The sequence below is a fragment of the Micrasema longulum genome, unplaced genomic scaffold (assembly GCF_059751315.1).
Source record: "Micrasema longulum isolate JH-2025_06_02 unplaced genomic scaffold, ASM5975131v1 h1tg000049l, whole genome shotgun sequence".
Taxonomy (NCBI): Eukaryota; Metazoa; Arthropoda; class Insecta; order Trichoptera; family Brachycentridae; genus Micrasema; species Micrasema longulum.
The window spans coordinates 413,664-429,990 of record NW_028277256.1 but is presented as its reverse complement, the minus strand read 5'-3'; the positions used below and the strand labels follow the sequence as shown (position 1 = coordinate 429,990).

The 16,327-nt window shown below is 30.4% G+C and overlaps 1 protein-coding gene and 1 long non-coding RNA gene across 2 annotated transcripts in view; one reads left to right on the top strand and one right to left on the bottom strand.

The window, feature by feature from the left end:
• Cht6 (Chitinase 6) overlaps window positions 1–16,327 on the top strand; it is a 224,199-nt gene that overhangs the window by 181,199 nt on the left and 26,673 nt on the right. Inside the window, exon 20 of the mRNA XM_088229146.1 lies at window positions 9,120–9,510. Coding sequence (XP_088085272.1) covers window positions 9,120–9,510 — 391 coding nt within the window. The remainder of the gene's footprint in view (window positions 1–9,119; window positions 9,511–16,327) is intronic.
• Window positions 4,622–9,240, bottom strand: LOC148285180 (uncharacterized). Its single transcript, XR_015822738.1, has 2 exons — window positions 9,099–9,240; window positions 4,622–4,822 (listed from the first exon to the last, which is right to left on the bottom strand). It is a non-coding gene; the product is annotated as an uncharacterized LOC148285180 (long non-coding RNA).

Below are 16,327 nucleotides of genomic sequence, written 5' to 3'. Positions count from 1 at the left end.
ATGCCTTGACTTCTATATTACCTTCTTTAAATGTTCTTCATCTCTGTTGTAATATGTTAATCTTTAATAAATATTTCGTATCAACCTTGTTAAGAATCAAACCCAAGATCACTACGAGATTGACGAAAAATAATGTGAATTTCAGAAAGCTCAAAAATTCCTCATTCTGTTACAAATTTAGTGACTCAAATTGTAGTACGACGTAATTTTATTATAATTGAGTTATTGTAAAAATCGATTTTTAATATTACATGTTTGATATTGAAACATTAATATAATCTTACGGGCATTTTGTTGAGTAACAAATACCAAGGTCGCTATATTATTAACGAACTATCGATCGATTTGTGTCGAAAGAGAGACTCGAAAAGGCAATCGTTGCGAAAAATATTCGCCAAGCATTCTGGCTCTTATTTAATTGAAATGACTACTTTGCCGCGATAATTTATCGACGAATTAAACATGGATAATTTGAATAGCCGATACGTATTGATGAAGCATTTTTTATGTCATAACCACGTGTAGACATTAATGGTACCCATTCGAGGTGATTTTTTTATTTTTTATTATGAGGAATTATAATTAAATTACCATCGTCATACCCCCTGTTTGCACCCGATGGTGCATAGCGTACTACATAAATATATCGATCATCTGTTCCATAAATAAGTTATCATCCTAGCGCTTCAGGTGCCAGTCTAGGAACACAAAATATTGCTTTTTATTATAATCAATGTCGACCTCATGATGTAATGGTCAGCGTGTTTGCCTACCATGCAAGAGGTCTAGGGTTCGATTCTCGACATGGTTGATATGAAATATTAAGTTGAAAGGGTGGTTTTACACTAAAATATACAGTAATTTAGCTTCAATAGGTAAATTTTATCAACTATCAAATTTCCAAATTTAGTAAATGGGGTCTAGAATTCCAACCGTCCACGCGCTCAGTAACTGCAAGACTTCTATTTTTCTAAATTTGTTTTTCTCTAACTAAACTCCAAACTTCATTGTCAAAAAAATATATATAAAAAGTCTAAACAGGGGCTAGATTTCTTATTGTCCATGCGCTCTGTAGCTGCAAGACGTGCCGGGATATTTATTTATTTTACAGCGCCCTTGAGGTAGTTTTTTACAAAAACGGCGCTATATAAAATATCCAATTATATATATTGTCCCTGGACTGATACCTGAAGCGTAAGATTGATCAAATCACCTTCAAGTAACAAAAAATATCAAGATACGCTGCAATTGGTGTACCAATGCAGTGCCCTATGCACCATTAGGTGCAGAAAAGTTATGATGATGATGTATATTTTATGTCAACGTTCCCAGGAGTCGAACCCGAGACCTCAACCACGGCAGGCGAACGCGCCTAACACTACACAACGAGGCGGAATTTCGCTTACTCATTCAGGAATTTTATCTGAGAATAATCGAGTCCAAAGCACTCGTCCAAGATTCTAGTTCTATTTTATACATAGAACTGTATTTTTTACCTGAAATAAAAATATAATTGGCCTATAAAAGCCTAAAAATATTTATAAACTTAACATAAAGTTACGCCTAAGGATAGTATTAAAATACGGATGGAAATACCATCCTTATAACAGTGGTAGAATAAGGATGGTATTTCTCTCCTTATTTTATTACTATTCCTAGGCGTAACTTAATACCAGGTTTGTAAGTAAGGAGCCATAGTAAATACCGGTAAATAAACAAAATTCGTAGAATTTTTTTTCATTTAAAAGGCTGAATACGTCAATCAATCGTTTTAGTGATCCCTTTACATACCAACTCACCATTCTTCTGATGTTTTAATATTCGTATTTAAAAATAAAAATGTTTGCGTTCTTATAATTTACCCAAATATTTCATTAACATATTACAACAGAGATGAAAAACATTTAAGAAAAGGTAATATAGAAGTCTAGGCATCTACAGGGCTTATGACCTGTCAATGGCTGGTTTAAGTGGCCACTTTACACACCGTGTAACATTCACCATTCTGCCTATATTTGAACCTTCAATTAGATGAATCTCACCTGCATAAATAAAGGTTTCAGCTCTTTAACTTCACAAACATCAACAGATGAAAGAATTGAAGGAATATAGATGTTCAAATATAGGCAGAATGGTGAATGTTACACAGTGTGTAAAGTGGCCACTTAAACCAGCTATTGACAGGTCATAAGCCCTGTAGATGCCTAGACTTCTATATTACCTTTTCTTAAATGTTCTTCATCTCTGTTGTAATATGTTAATATAAACAGCCCCCCAGGGAGTTGAATCCAGTCCTTGTCTACAAAAATTTGGACAAACTCAAAATATTGTTGTCAAATATTTCATATTTACGGGTCGTAACTCTAACACACAGTCACAGACCTAAGTCCGAGGTTCGAACTCCACTTTACCACAGCTTGTTCCCATTTTATAATAGTGAGTCCATTTTCCACATTTCGCAAGTTCGTGCACCTGTTTTTATTATCAGTAATTTTTTTTTTTTACATTTTTTTTGCACCACAACAGGCCAGAAGGCCTAATTACAGTGGTGAATTACATCACAGAGCCCAGGCTTGAGAAAATTCACATTTTAATTTTTGTGTTCTCACCGGGAATCGAACCCGGAACCTTCCGTGCGTGAGTCAAGCGTCTTGACCACTATACCACGGAGGCCGCCGTAGGTGAGATTCTACCAAATTCTAAATTTCTATTTAAAGATTCTACGAAATGTCTAAAATACGCTTAATTTTCTAATTAAGTATTATGTATTATAATACATATTGAATCATATTTCTTGAAAAAGTCTTTTTTTTATTTTCGTATATTTTTCATCAGATAAAAGCGGTTGAAACTTTTTTTCAATTCAAAATAAGTTTTATTAGTTAAATATTGGATGATTGTTTAGTGAAAATAAGGATTTTAAAAAAAAGTGAATAATACTTTATTAATGCATGATGTATAGATTTATGTTTTTAGAATTTCCTTTTGATGCTTCAAGACATATTATGTAATAATCAATAGTTATTTATGGTGACACAACAACATTATTTTATAAAAGGCGTTGAAAACGATAAATGTCTAATTAGTGTTTAATTTTTAATTGTCGTTTTTATATGTAGTCATAACTTATCCGCATGCGCTATAGCTACCGATAAAACAAGTTTTTTAAAACAGTATGCCTAATGAGTCTCTTTTTTATGATTTATTTAATAAACAAGGTAGAACTTTGTAATTTTTCATGTTTAACCATTTAACTATTATATATACAAGAGTTGATTGATATGCTCCATCCCTGGCTTATTTAAGTCTATGAGAAAAGTTTTTGTACCGCATTTTTCGAAATACTCCCCTGGACTTGTATGCATTCCTTCCAGTGACGCTCTAACATTTCTCTAGCTTTCTGGTAGAACATTTGTCCGTGCTAACCACACACAGTATTTGCATAATACAAATTATCAGAAGATCACATATACCTTTCCAATGTGATAAAATTTTCTTTAAAGTAAATAAACAGCCTTGCTTATTCATGTACAATTTAGTAAACTTTGAGTTGAAGGCTTTATTACAAAAACTCATACATTCCTTCGTGCAGGCTTTATTCCACGAGAAATATGCATACCCACCCACTGGTTGTTTCATCAAATTATAAAAGTACTTGATTATGTACATAATCCGCCTTGTTTGTGTCATAACCTTTGAGATTTCTACTTGGTCGAATCAAGCGGCGCGGCGTATCTTTCGTATGCGCATAACTAAGAGCCTCTATTGAAATGAAAATCAGACCCTACTCTATGCGATGATATGCTGAATTATTTGCATATTTGATTTTAAGAATTAATTAAACGACATCTTATAACCTTGGCTTTAGAATAATCCATCTAATTAAAGGTATCATTTCTGCAAACTCACGTACGTATATTATTGACAGCCAGAATATATTAATCGATACCTAAAAGATTTTTTGTCAAAATGGTTTCCAAGTGTTTATTTCTAATATTTTAAAAATAAACTGTCTTTTTATTTATGCGATAAATTTTGGTAACCAAAAATAAACAAATGTTTTTTTTTTATATCTATAGAACGTGAGACTTAAGTTGTAAGGCATTGTAATATATTGGGCGTTTAGCTCTAATTTATGTTTTTTTTGGTTTCCATTTCTTTAGGTCAAATGTAAAAGAAGATTTTTATTTTATTACCATAAAAAACAAACTTATTGAACCAATCATCGCATTTTTGACTGGGTTTTTTCCAGCCGTGACTCCACATGTTTTTCCTACAATTTATAATACAAGAAGTCATATTTTGTTAGTTTTTAATATTTCATTATATTGAACTCATTCAGGAGAACAAAATGTCATTAATATATTGAACATTGAAAAAATGCAATTAGCCAGCTTTCGCCTTGAACCCTTATTATTTCTTTTAAAAATATCTATTTTTTTGTTTTTATTTATATTTATTTTATGGTTAAGCTTTTGAATTACTTTTTTGGAAATTAAAGATGAGTAATTTCACAATAAATATTTCGTTTAAAGGTAAGACGAGTTTCTTCATTCCGCTGTCGTTTGATAGTAAAATTAATGAAAGAGCTATCTTATAAATAGTAAAAAATAAGATTAGATGAATTTTACATAATTTTTAATGGATTATCAATGCAATTTAAGGTATTGGGTTAGATTTAAACAAGTGAAATAATGAGTTCGGGATACGTTAAAATAATTACACAGTCACGCCCCTCCTCTCGTAAAATTTAATTCTTCATAAATTACAGATTAAAATATTGATTTGGTGTCTTCGTGTGACGGATGTCTCCAAGCTCGATCTGAAATGAAAAAAAAAAAACAATCAAAATATTGTATTATTTACATTCTTTTACCTTCTTTCATTTACATTCTTTTAATCTACATAAGGTTGATTGATATCAAACAATATTTCAAAAGATAAATTAAAATCTGACTGAAGAAAATTAGGATAGAATAAAATTTTAAAAAAACATTTGAATGACATGTAAAACATTTTTTTTTTAATTGCACACTAAACAGTCCTTATTAGAACAGGTTTTCCTGGTGAGGAGAACTGTAAAATAAAATATACTCGTATTTCATATATTAGCTAAAGTAAAAAAAAATACTAAGTTTATTTTTTACTGTATTCTAAATTAAATTAAAATATACCAAATTCCAACACATTTAAGCAATCACGTCAATTATTTTCTTTAATATTCGTAAAATTTATAATGTTTCATTGCGTTGGTATATGATTTTTCTAGTCTGTACCGATTTTGGCAATCAATTTTATTTGTAATACTAATTTACCTTCTAATTTTGTTTTATTGGGAAAATGATAATTTCGATGCTTTAAATCAGTACCTACATTTTTTATGGCGTTAAATCATGATTTTAAAATACTGAGAGTTAATTATTTTTTATAGACATAATATCAAATAAACGATAAACAGCACAGCACTACTAAATAAACTTTAGAAAATAAGCTAAAATTTTCGTTATAAAACTCCTACTTAAAATAATAAAATAAAATAATTTTTTTTTTAACATTTTCTCACTGAAATGTTCTGAGCCGAGAGCACACGACTCAACAGAAGATTTTTAACTATATTAGTTGATTGCCATAATTTTGTATCTTCAATTTACATTTTATGCACAAGTTTTGAATTGAACTATTTGTATATATTTGAATATTCTTTTTTTATTTATTACAAAATTATTTATGAATGACAGATTAACCAGAATACCTTGAAAGATAACAAAAAATAGCGTTATTGTATTATCTTTTCTTGCAAAATTAAACCATCTCGTTCACAAGAAATCGTTCGCATTTTTCTTTTCTTGCAGATGGTCGCATAAGCCTTTTATTTTTCCCAAGGTTGATTGGTCGCAGTGGATAATATAATCATATTGTGAGAATGAAGACAAGTCTTGTACTCCGTAATGGGATATAATTATGGAGTCTTTTGTACAAACATGCTTAAGCAACTATTTCCAACTGTAGGAGACGTTTTCACGACGAACAGAGAGGAATTTCAAAGACATTATTATTTTTCGCATTTCAAATAATACGAAAAATGCATTTTACATTTTACATTAGAACATAAATAAACTTATTAATCTTTTTCATTTGTTAGCTTCTTTGCGACATCTAAAAACGCCATGATCTTCATTTAATCATTTTATTTTATTGATCAATTATGGAGTTGGGTCTCAAATAATGTGTAATAAACTACATTAATGTGATTAAAAAGAAAATTTTAAAATATAAAAAAATGAAAATTCACTTATTAATTTGAATGGTTTAAAACATGTTTCACCTAAAAAAGGATTGCAAGGTCTCTAGAATAATAGTTGCGAAAGCATAAAATGGATTAGATAATCAGGTTTTTTTATATGTATTTATAAAATAATATATGCACTGTTTTTCTCGACATTAAATACCTTCCCTTAAACATCAAATAAAAATAAAGAAAAATCAAATACCTCATATTTTTTTCATTCACAAAACGAGTCAAGTCTTTTGCAAAATTTAGTTTTACTTTTGAAATAAATTGATTTTAAATTTCACAAAATTAATATGAAAAAAGATACAACTAGTTTATAGGGAATCTAATTTGCGACATGATAAAGTACGTATACTAGATAAATTTTGAACAAAAAACATATTTTATTTCATAAATGAAAGACTTTATTATCCCATTTATTCATTTTATTGTATACTTTAAAGTTTTAAACCTTAAATATTTTATGATCGATTTGAAATCCTCACTGCAATATTCCAAGCGAGGAATTCATAAAACGGTCAATAATCTAAAGTTTCATCATTAACAAAAATATGTTTTTTGACGTAAATATCCGATGTAATATTTTATTCAAACATAATCCACCGCTGACGACATTAATTTATTATACAAATCTTCGCTTTCACTATCAATACAATACAAACCGGATTTTGTTTACCGGTCGCCATTTTAGGACATGTGCGAGGTGTGATTACGCTACATCTGTTTGCGAAATAAATAAATATGTTTAATCTAAGTGTTAGTTGATATTTAAAGCCACTTCTTGACGCCTACTTCTGAAGTGTCCCACACACTCTTAAGTTACCATTATTCAAAATCATTTGCATAGATTTACACACTAATGTTATATGGCTCAACTGATACGATAATAGCTCTGTGCATGCATCGCTAAAATAGCATATCAAACATTTAGTGTCTCAATATCAAAGTAAGTAGAAATACTTTATGTCAGACACCGTGGCGCAGTTGGTTAAACGGCTAACTGTAAACTGGCGGAGCGGGTTCAATTCCCGCCAGTTGCAAGAAAAAATCTTTTCTCATATAGTCTGGGAGTTGTAGTATAGTGGTATATTTTTCATAACATATTCTCTCTTTCCCGCCTGCTGACAAGCCTCTAAAATAGAGGCTTAGTGGGTTATTCTTTATAACAAAAGACGTTCAAATGAGACAATATAGTAAAAAAAGCGTACTCATTATATAATTTTTTAAAAAAAACTACAACAGGCCGGGGGGCCCGATTCAGTGGTAGATTAAAACAAAAAACACCCTGGCTTGAAAAAAAACCACTTGTAATTTTGCGTTCTCACCGGAAATCGAACCCGGTACCTTCCATGCGCGAGTCAAGTGTCTTAGCTAACGGTAGATATTGTTTTTGTTGGTCAAATCATTATTTTTAAATTAACTGAAACATTAATCATTCAACCCTCATTTTCACATAATGGCGCAAAAGGCACTGCATTGTATAATTCAATGCAGTGTATCTCGATAATTTGTTACAAAAATGTAAGGTTATCAGTCTTACGCTTTAGGTGCCAGTCCAAGGACAATGAAATACTTTAGTGGATTTTCAAATCCACCTTTAAAAACAAATATTTTATACGGACCTTCCCAAGAATCGAACCCGGGAACTCAAGCATAGTAGGCGAATACGCCAATCGCTATATCACGTTGCGAAAATTTCTCCACTTGATTTCCTTTTTCTAGATTTTCACCTGAGAGCAGCTATCGAGTCGAAAACAATCGTCCAGGATTCTAATTCTAATATACACACAGAACTGTATTTTCAATCCGCCCGGACCCATTCGTACGGAGTAAATTTAATTTAAGCGATAAATAAAATACACCAAACAATTCAATATAATTCGTGTACCAATTTAAAAAAAAAAAAACTAAAAGAAATATTTGGCCATTAACAACGAGTTGTAAATAACTCACTATTAGGAAATGGAAATGGAGTTGGGTTAGACTGGGGTTCGAACCTCGGACCTTTGATTCGTGAGTCCGTGACACTAGACACAGGACCACAACCCAATTCAATTCAATTTTTAAATACCCTTTTACAAAAATTTATTCCAAATATTATAATTTAATTTTCTATTTTCCAAATAATAGTATTTTCCATTTTAAAAAATCTATCTACTGCTTTCTCGGTTATGTGATGGAAACACAAAAATTAATAGAAATACTTAGTATTAATTATATACTACTGACTCATTATTATTTTCATAATTTTCAGATATTTAAACATATAGTTTTATTACATTTATTTATTTATCTTAAATCTAAACGTATCTAATAATGATTTAAAAATATTATCGATTTAATGATCATATTATTTTTTTAGTCAAATCACCGCGTATTTAAAAACAAATGATACAATTTAAAAAGTTGTTTTCAACAAATACATAAATAAAAATACCCCATTATTTATTTTTAATATTTTTGTCTATTTTACGTTATTTAAAATATCGAAGCACTTACAAATTGCTTTTGTTTATTTACCCAATATATGCATGATTTTGTTTGTAAATGATAACTTGCTACCTTTATATATTTATTATCTTAATATATTAACAATAAATCAACAAAAAAAACTCATAATTAAGTAAGTAATTATATACGCTAGTAAAATGATTGAAACAATAACACAAAACAATTCCCTAATGCGTCATTAAGCCTGAAAAGTACATAATAATTATAAATGCACCTAATCTATTGTACTTTTTACGTTTTTAATGTATTTCAAATGTAACTAACAGGGGAGAATATTAAAAACATTTTTTCATACCATATTTTCTTTTTTCCTCAGATGGCGACAACAATCCAACCTGTCACAGAAGTTCCATCCTCCGATAATACGATCGCTTCTGGTGCAGATTTGAAAACCGAATCTTCAGTTACCGCCAGACCAAACTTCTTCTCGCGCAGGCCTTCCAACCGAATAAACTTTAAGGTGGATCAATCCAGGCGTAGCACATCGACTACGGTGCCAAGCAACGTATCGACCACGGATCCCACAACCACCCCGGGAAACAGATTTTCCTCGCTGCGGAAGAGACCGACGTTCGAGAGGAGAAGAACGACGCCATCTTCCCTCACTGGCGACGCGAGCACGACTGAAGCCGAGGCTACGACTAAAGCTGCTCGGCCAACTAGACTTTTCGTGAGGAAGTTCCAAAGGAGTGGGGCCAGCAGTAATTGTGAGTAAACTGGTTTTTGAATTTTTACTCCGTTCATAGTCTATGGTCACGTTCACATAGCACTTGTCTCCGCATATTTTCCCGCCCAAGCCAACTGCAAATGACGTTTTAGGTTAGGTTCCTTATAGGTTCTTTTCTATCGCAAGAAATAATTTACGATTGTTTCCGGCTAGTTTACCACTTCTAAATTAAAGTGTAGTAATCTAAATAGGAAACATTTAAACAGTAATTTATAACAATAAAGATTGGATTCAATTATTAATATAGCGCTGTAGCATAATCTATACTCGCATAAATAATAAAATACTGATTATGGTCCAGTGGTAGTGTAGTAGACTCTAAATCAGGATGTTCGAGATTCAGAACCCGCTCTAAAATAGCACGTTGAATATTTTTCTATCACGTTTATTTACAACAGTCAGAAAATGACTACAAAATAAAAATATTAAACACTCCTGGGGTGGTATTCAAAACGCTCTCGCGGCCGTATTATCTCACGTATTTATATACAAAATACACGAGAAAAACTGTTTTTTTGTGCCGCGAGAGCGGATCACAATAGCACTCCTGGATTTAATTAATATTAGCATACTAACACTTAGAACTAGACAAAATACTTTATATTATTGTCACCCATCTAAAACGAACTATCTTTGTCACTCACCTATAATTTTTCGTATACACAGACTAGGAAATGAATGTACCTTTTCATGTCGACATTTTTAACTCGAGCCTCTGTGAATTTAAATAATATTTTTATATCTATTTTATAACGTTCGTTAGTAATGTAAAATGTTCTGCTGTTAATTCATTTTACGTTACTATACCGACTTTTTTTTACCTCTTGTATGCTGACATACATACATGTTTATAAACTTTTCTTGATATTTTTTTTTTTTTTTAATAAATTTTTGTTTTTTATGATTTACCTAAATATATCATTTTAAGGGCCATAAGTTGTAAATAACTCACTAGTAGAAAATGTGGATTGAGTTAGAGTGGGATTCGAACCACGGACCTTTGAGCCGTGAGTCCGAGACAGTTGCCACGGGACCACAACCCGATTAATTTTATTTTCTTTTTATGCATCCGTGTTTTAATATTGTTTTTATTTTTATTTTCGTTTAACATAACTCATTATAATGTTATATTTTATATTGTAAAAGGCACTTGTGTCATATAATAAATAAATACGTAATGAAATGATTTTATTATTGATTAGGTTAATGGTTCTAAAATGTATTGCATCAAGCATCGATCAATTCATTTTATGACTCGTGGTTAAATAGATTGGATACCTATTTATTTAGCCCAAATAAAATCTTGATAAAAAACATTTATAAATAGAACCCAAAACTTCGAGCATGGCAGGCGAACACGCCAACCACTACAGTACGCGGCCGACATACTGCCGCTCGATTTCCTTTTCACGAATTTTATCTGAGAGTAGGCATTGAGTTAAAAGCACTCGTTCAGAATTCCGGTTCTATTTCACACCGAGAATTTATAATGATGGAAGCGGATATTAAAATTATAATTTTAAAATAGATTTTGATTATTATTGATTATTCCGTCATTTAATTTCGCTGTATGTGCAAAACCTGTATACTACTCATTTGTAAGCATACTTTAGGTGTTCTTTTCTAATGATTTCTAAATAATTTTATTGGTAGAAAAAGTTAACGACCGCTAGGTATAAGTGAGATTTGAACCCCGACCTTTGCTTAGTTACAAAGAATTATAATTGTTAAGCAATGGTGTAGTTATTCTCAGAAAATAATTGTTTCTTAACATGCCAAGACAGTTTACGCATGGAGAAATATCACTTTTTAAAAAATAAATTTAATAACAAACGTAAATTTATCATATCTGGTGAGCAATTTTTAAAAATATTTCATCAAAGAGAACAAGATGAAGTTTGATGTGTGGAGTATGGTATGGGGAATGAAGTGTGTGGAATGTGGTTAGAATGTTATGTGTGTTATGGGAGTGGATTTAAAAACATTTGGACAAACTCAAAATACTGTTTAAAAAAAGGGTAATTACTACGAGATACTAATACAATTATATTTGATTGCATAAATTGCATCTATTTTAAATTAAATTTTAATAAAATTAATATTCTGTAATTTTTAATAAACTGATTTAATAACATATAATGAAAACAAAATTTTGGTCCATATACAATTTTTAATTTTTCTTTTGTGACTTGGTGTTCACATATAATTGGTGAAAGATGTTTAGTGTTATTATTTTTTATTTTAGAAATTGTATTATTTTTGTTAATCAAATCATTATTTTTAAATGAACTGAAGCATTCACCATTAAACCCTTATTTGCACAATTGCACAAAATGGCGCATAGGACACTGCATTGTTAAATTTAATGCAGCGTATCTCGATATTTTTTTATAGAAATGTAAGGTGATCAGTCTTACGCTTAAGGTGCCAGTCCAAAGACAATAAAATACTTTAGTGGATTTTCAAATCTACCTTTAAAAACAAATATGTTTTGCGGACCTTCCCAAGAATCAAACCCGGGAACTACAGCATGGTAAGCGAATGCGCCAACCACTATATCACTTGCGGAAATTTGGAGTTTTTTTAATTTTTTTAAATAAATATTTGTTTTCTTATAATTTACCCAAATATTTCAATTTTGGGGGCCATTTACAACGAGTTGTAAATAATTTACTATTTTAAAATGGGAATGGAGTTGGGGTAGAGTGGGGTTCGAACCTCGGACCATTGATTCGTGAGTCCGTGGCACGAGAGACGGGACCGCAACCCAATTTAATATATTTTACAAGTACCATTTCACAAAAATTTATTCAAAATATTATAATTTAATTTTATTAGTTGTAATTGTATTAATATGATGACATATTTCACTGTTTGTGAACTGAAAATAAATCAAATAAAAAATACAATAAAATAAAATAAAATGATTCTCAGCGTCCGTTTGAAGCGGAGAGCTGAGTCGTTGAACAAGTCCAAATCGCACATCTTCTCATATAAAAAAACATAACTTTTTTTCTGCACAACTGGCTCTTCAAACTACTTAGACTAGACCAGAGTAATAATTTCTATAGAGAAATAAAACCGGTAAATGGATAGCAAAACGAAGTGGGTTTGAATATAAATAATCATTTTTTCAAACCTGAAATTAACCGTTCATTAACAAATATCAATATTTTTTGTTAATATTTTAATTCAAAAGAAATAATTATGAGATTCTGACAATAATAATGTTCAATGATTTAATTTGGGGGTGCGGCTATTTCGTTTTTTTTTTTGTATTATGTTATGAATAATATTCTTTATTCTATTTTTTATATTATTTATTTTTTAATGATGGTTTGTGGTACTAGTACTTTATGAGTACCAACTCAACACAGGACTTTAGTCACATAGAGTTAGAACTTGTGTCGACATAATGTAAATAACTTAAGAACTTTTAAATAAATGAAATATAAATAAAATATAATTTTATCACCAACTGAAGAAAACAAACTCATAAAATTATAATAATTTGAAATTCGAATGTAAGGTTTGATTTTTAATTAATATTTATTAGTTTATATTATAAGAGTTTAGTACATAAACAAATATGCATGCATGTAATAAATTTAGATATTCTAAAATTTAAATATGTAATAAGGAATCGGTAACATATTTATAAGACGTCTATTTTAAACAAGTATTTATTAAGATAAGAACATTACTTACCGGTAAAAGGTTATTCCATCGCTTTTCCAGATCGGTGTGCGCAGTATCTTAGCGTGCATATAGGCATTTTAGTAATTGCGAGGCGACAAAAGTTCAAAAGTAGCCGGGGATTGCTCGCAACAGACTACAGTCCGTTCTTCAATCATATACCATATTTTGAACATATACCATGTTCAATATAGAGATAGCCCTTCCAACGGGCATAAGCATTAGTGGGTTTGGTCCTGTATTTTGGAATGTGAAACAGTCTATGCTGACGTTAACTAAGATCCGGAACATAATAACTAATGCTCCGCATAATTTCAGGGTTGTCAATAATACCGCGCAACGATCGAAAGAAATGCGTGGTAAAATACACATTCCTTCTGGTCTTCAGACTGCTGAAACCAAGCATACCCTAGAGGAACTCAGTGGGATAAAGGCATGGATAATATCCGCACTCTTTCATGTAAAGAAACCGAAGAAATTTCTTCTGAACTACGTACTTCAACTCACACGGTCCTTAAATCATCGAGCCATTCTCAAGTCTACTTTGCACCAACGAGTTATAAATAATTCTCAATACTCGTGTATTACCAACAACCCTGGTAGTACGCATGACAAATCCGAACATCTTCAACGAACTACTAAAAACTGTTTCGATCTGATCATGGAATGTCAGGGAACTCACAAAAGTTATATTTCTCAATGGCTGTTTAACCCATTACGAAATGCAGACTGTAAATATAAGTTAGAAGTTAATGCTCATCGATAGGGACGAGGTTGTCAATTTTTTTAAAGTTCGAGATCAACAATAATTTACAAATCTGCTTTCCTTCCACACTTTTACTTTTATTTGCTTTTTATATATCTTGATATTTTTATGTTTTTTCATTATGTATTTTTGTATTATTTAATTTAGTACGTACTATTATTTGGCATATGATTTATTGCTCCTAATTCTTACTATAGTATTCAATGGGTTTCTATAAAACATATCTCAATTATCATTTCAATTATGTTTTTATAGATACATTCTTTTTCTGTTCATTTCAATGATATCTCTTGTTTTTTTAATACTACTATATTTTACTATCATTTTTTGATTTTAATGATACCATTATTTTATATATTTGATTATGTGTGATTCTTAATTTGAATAATTTATATTAAAAAAAAAAAAATTGATTATCTTTTTTGCATTGTATTCTTTGGAATTTTATTATTTAATACTTATACCCTTTTTTCTAGATTTTTATTCTATTGCATCACATGACATTATAATTTAATCTAATTAATTTTACTATGCATTTTTATTCTTATTTATTATTGCTTGACATGGGCATAGCCTAAAAAGCCTTAAAAAGTTTATTAATATTCAAACTAGTGTAATTTTGAATGAAAAAAAAAATGAATAGAAAGCAGATGGCTGCTAAACTGCCGATATGTACAAAAAAATAGATCCAAATTGTTCGCAGAGCCGTATTAATGGGTAATTCTGACTTGCATCTGTGCGGCTTCTGATCTTGCTCTATTATAATTATTGAGAGCATACAAATTGATCTCTTTCAGTACTATATATATTTTAATTACATATACTTTCAGTATGCTATATAGTTATGTAGGCGTTGTTGACAGATGTTACAATTTATTTTTTTATAAATATATGCTTAGAGCAGTCTAATTATTGTAAATGTTTTAATGTCAGGTTCCCACGTTGAAAATGAGAACATAATATTTATAAACTAGGTACATAAGTGTAACAATAACCTTCCCATCGACCTTTAATTTTACCACATGCCTACATATTATTTACAATATCAATGGAAGTTACGCAAATTATTACATGTTGAAAACATCACCTTTTAAAAGAGCTGATAAAGATGTGTAAATTTTCTCGCATTACCATTTTAAATAATTTCATGAGATTGTCATTTTTCTGAAGGAAGATGGTAAGTTTGGCATTTGGCATCACTTATATCGACCTGTAGCTTAATCACAAATAACTATCGACGTGCTTAAAAACATGCTAAACATTTGAGCTATCACAATGAACATGCTTAAGTTATCGCAGTCATGAGTCAACGCGTGTGTTATCTCTAGATCGATAGAGTTTAGGATACGTTATTATTGTATGTTTTTGTAAAATGTATGAATAAAAATAAAATTAAAAAAATTAAAACAAACGTCACAACTTAAAAAGTGTAAAAATAAAGATTAACAAATTACAACAGAGCTTATGACCTGTCGTTGGCTGAATTGAGTTAAATGCTCTCCATTTCTATTGAAAATTGTTAATCTTAATGACTGCCTAGGGGATAAAATCCAGTTTTGTCTACAAACATTTGGACAAACTCAAAATATTGTAGTAAAAATATATTATTTGGTAGATAGGTTAGTTATATTTATTTTATTTATTTAAAACCTGGAACATAACTCCTTTATATAACCTTTTTAAGATCAAATATACAAGAAAGTCAGCGTCGCATTTTTCGCACATCCGTCGTTTTACGATCACGACGAATTGTATCGAAAACAAGAAATAGTTATAGAATCTATTTATTTTTTATTTCAACGTGTTCAGGCGGATAAAAAATGTTAAATCAATTAAATGAAAATCTTTTATATGCCTACAATTCCATATAACCCTTTTAAAAAGATATTCCATCCCTGATAAAAAAAAAGCCGACGGTCAGGTTGATTTATTTACCGATATTTATTCTTACAGTTCTGTGTGAAATAGAACCAGCATATTGGATAAGTATTTTCGATTCGATGGTTGCTCTCAGGTAAAAATCCTGAATAATGAAATCGAGTAGAGATAAGTCCGCCTCGTTGTTTAGTGGTTTACGTGTTAGTCTACCATTCTTGAGGTCCTGGGTTCAATTTCTGTCAGCGTAAGTCCCTCTCCAAGCACAAGAGCTTACCTCTTTTTTGGAGAGGAACGGCGTAAACAAAATATATATAAATACGTACATTATGAAAATATGCATAAAAAACTGCCATTGTGTTAAAATAATACCTTCGACACATAAAAACGATAAAAAATCATATTTGAACATTATTGTGATTATACGTACTAAGGAATGAGACATTTTATATCTGTAAAA